The sequence below is a fragment of the Sinocyclocheilus grahami genome, unplaced genomic scaffold (assembly GCF_001515645.1).
Source record: "Sinocyclocheilus grahami isolate Dianchi unplaced genomic scaffold, SAMN03320097.WGS_v1.1 scaffold499.1, whole genome shotgun sequence".
NCBI lineage: Eukaryota > Metazoa > Chordata > Actinopteri > Cypriniformes > Cyprinidae > Sinocyclocheilus > Sinocyclocheilus grahami.
In genome coordinates this window covers 701005-701427 of record NW_015505678.1, presented here as the reverse complement: position 1 = coordinate 701427, position 423 = coordinate 701005, and the positions used below count along the sequence as shown (strand labels likewise).

Genomic DNA, 423 nt, shown 5'->3' with positions numbered 1-423 from the left:
GTGAGTGTGTGAGTCTGTGTGTGTGTGTGTGTCTGTCTGTGTGAGTGAGTGTGTGTGTCTGTCTGTGTGTGAGTGTCTGTGAGTCTGTGTGAGTGTGTGTGTCTGTCTGTGTGTGTCTGTGTGTGTGTCTGTGTCTGTGTGAGTGTCTGTGAGTCTGTGCTTCTGTGTGAGTGTCTGTGCTTCTGTGTGAGGAGTGTGTCTGTCTGTCTGTCTGTGTGTGTGTCTGTGAGTGAGTGTGTGAGTGTGTGTCTGTCTGTGTGAGTGAGTGAGTGAGTGAGTGTGTGTGTGTGTGCGCGCGCGTGTCTGTTTCAGGCGTGTATTTTGATGTGATGGAGATCACTCCTCCCTTCGCCGGTGTTCACAGGTTTAACGCTGAAGGTCAAAGGGTGAGTTGCTGTAAACGAGACGCACTGATTGATCTGC

The 423-nt window shown here is 50.8% G+C and overlaps 1 protein-coding gene across 1 annotated transcript in view; it reads left to right on the top strand.

Moving 5' to 3' along the window:
- The window catches only part of xylb (xylulokinase homolog (H. influenzae)), a 31695-nt gene that overhangs the window by 17245 nt on the left and 14027 nt on the right, over nucleotides 1-423 (top strand). Inside the window, exons 13-14 of the mRNA XM_016236858.1 lie at nucleotides 195-201; nucleotides 270-386. Of these exons, the coding sequence (XP_016092344.1) occupies nucleotides 195-201; nucleotides 270-386 (124 nt within the window). The remainder of the gene's footprint in view (nucleotides 1-194; nucleotides 202-269; nucleotides 387-423) is intronic.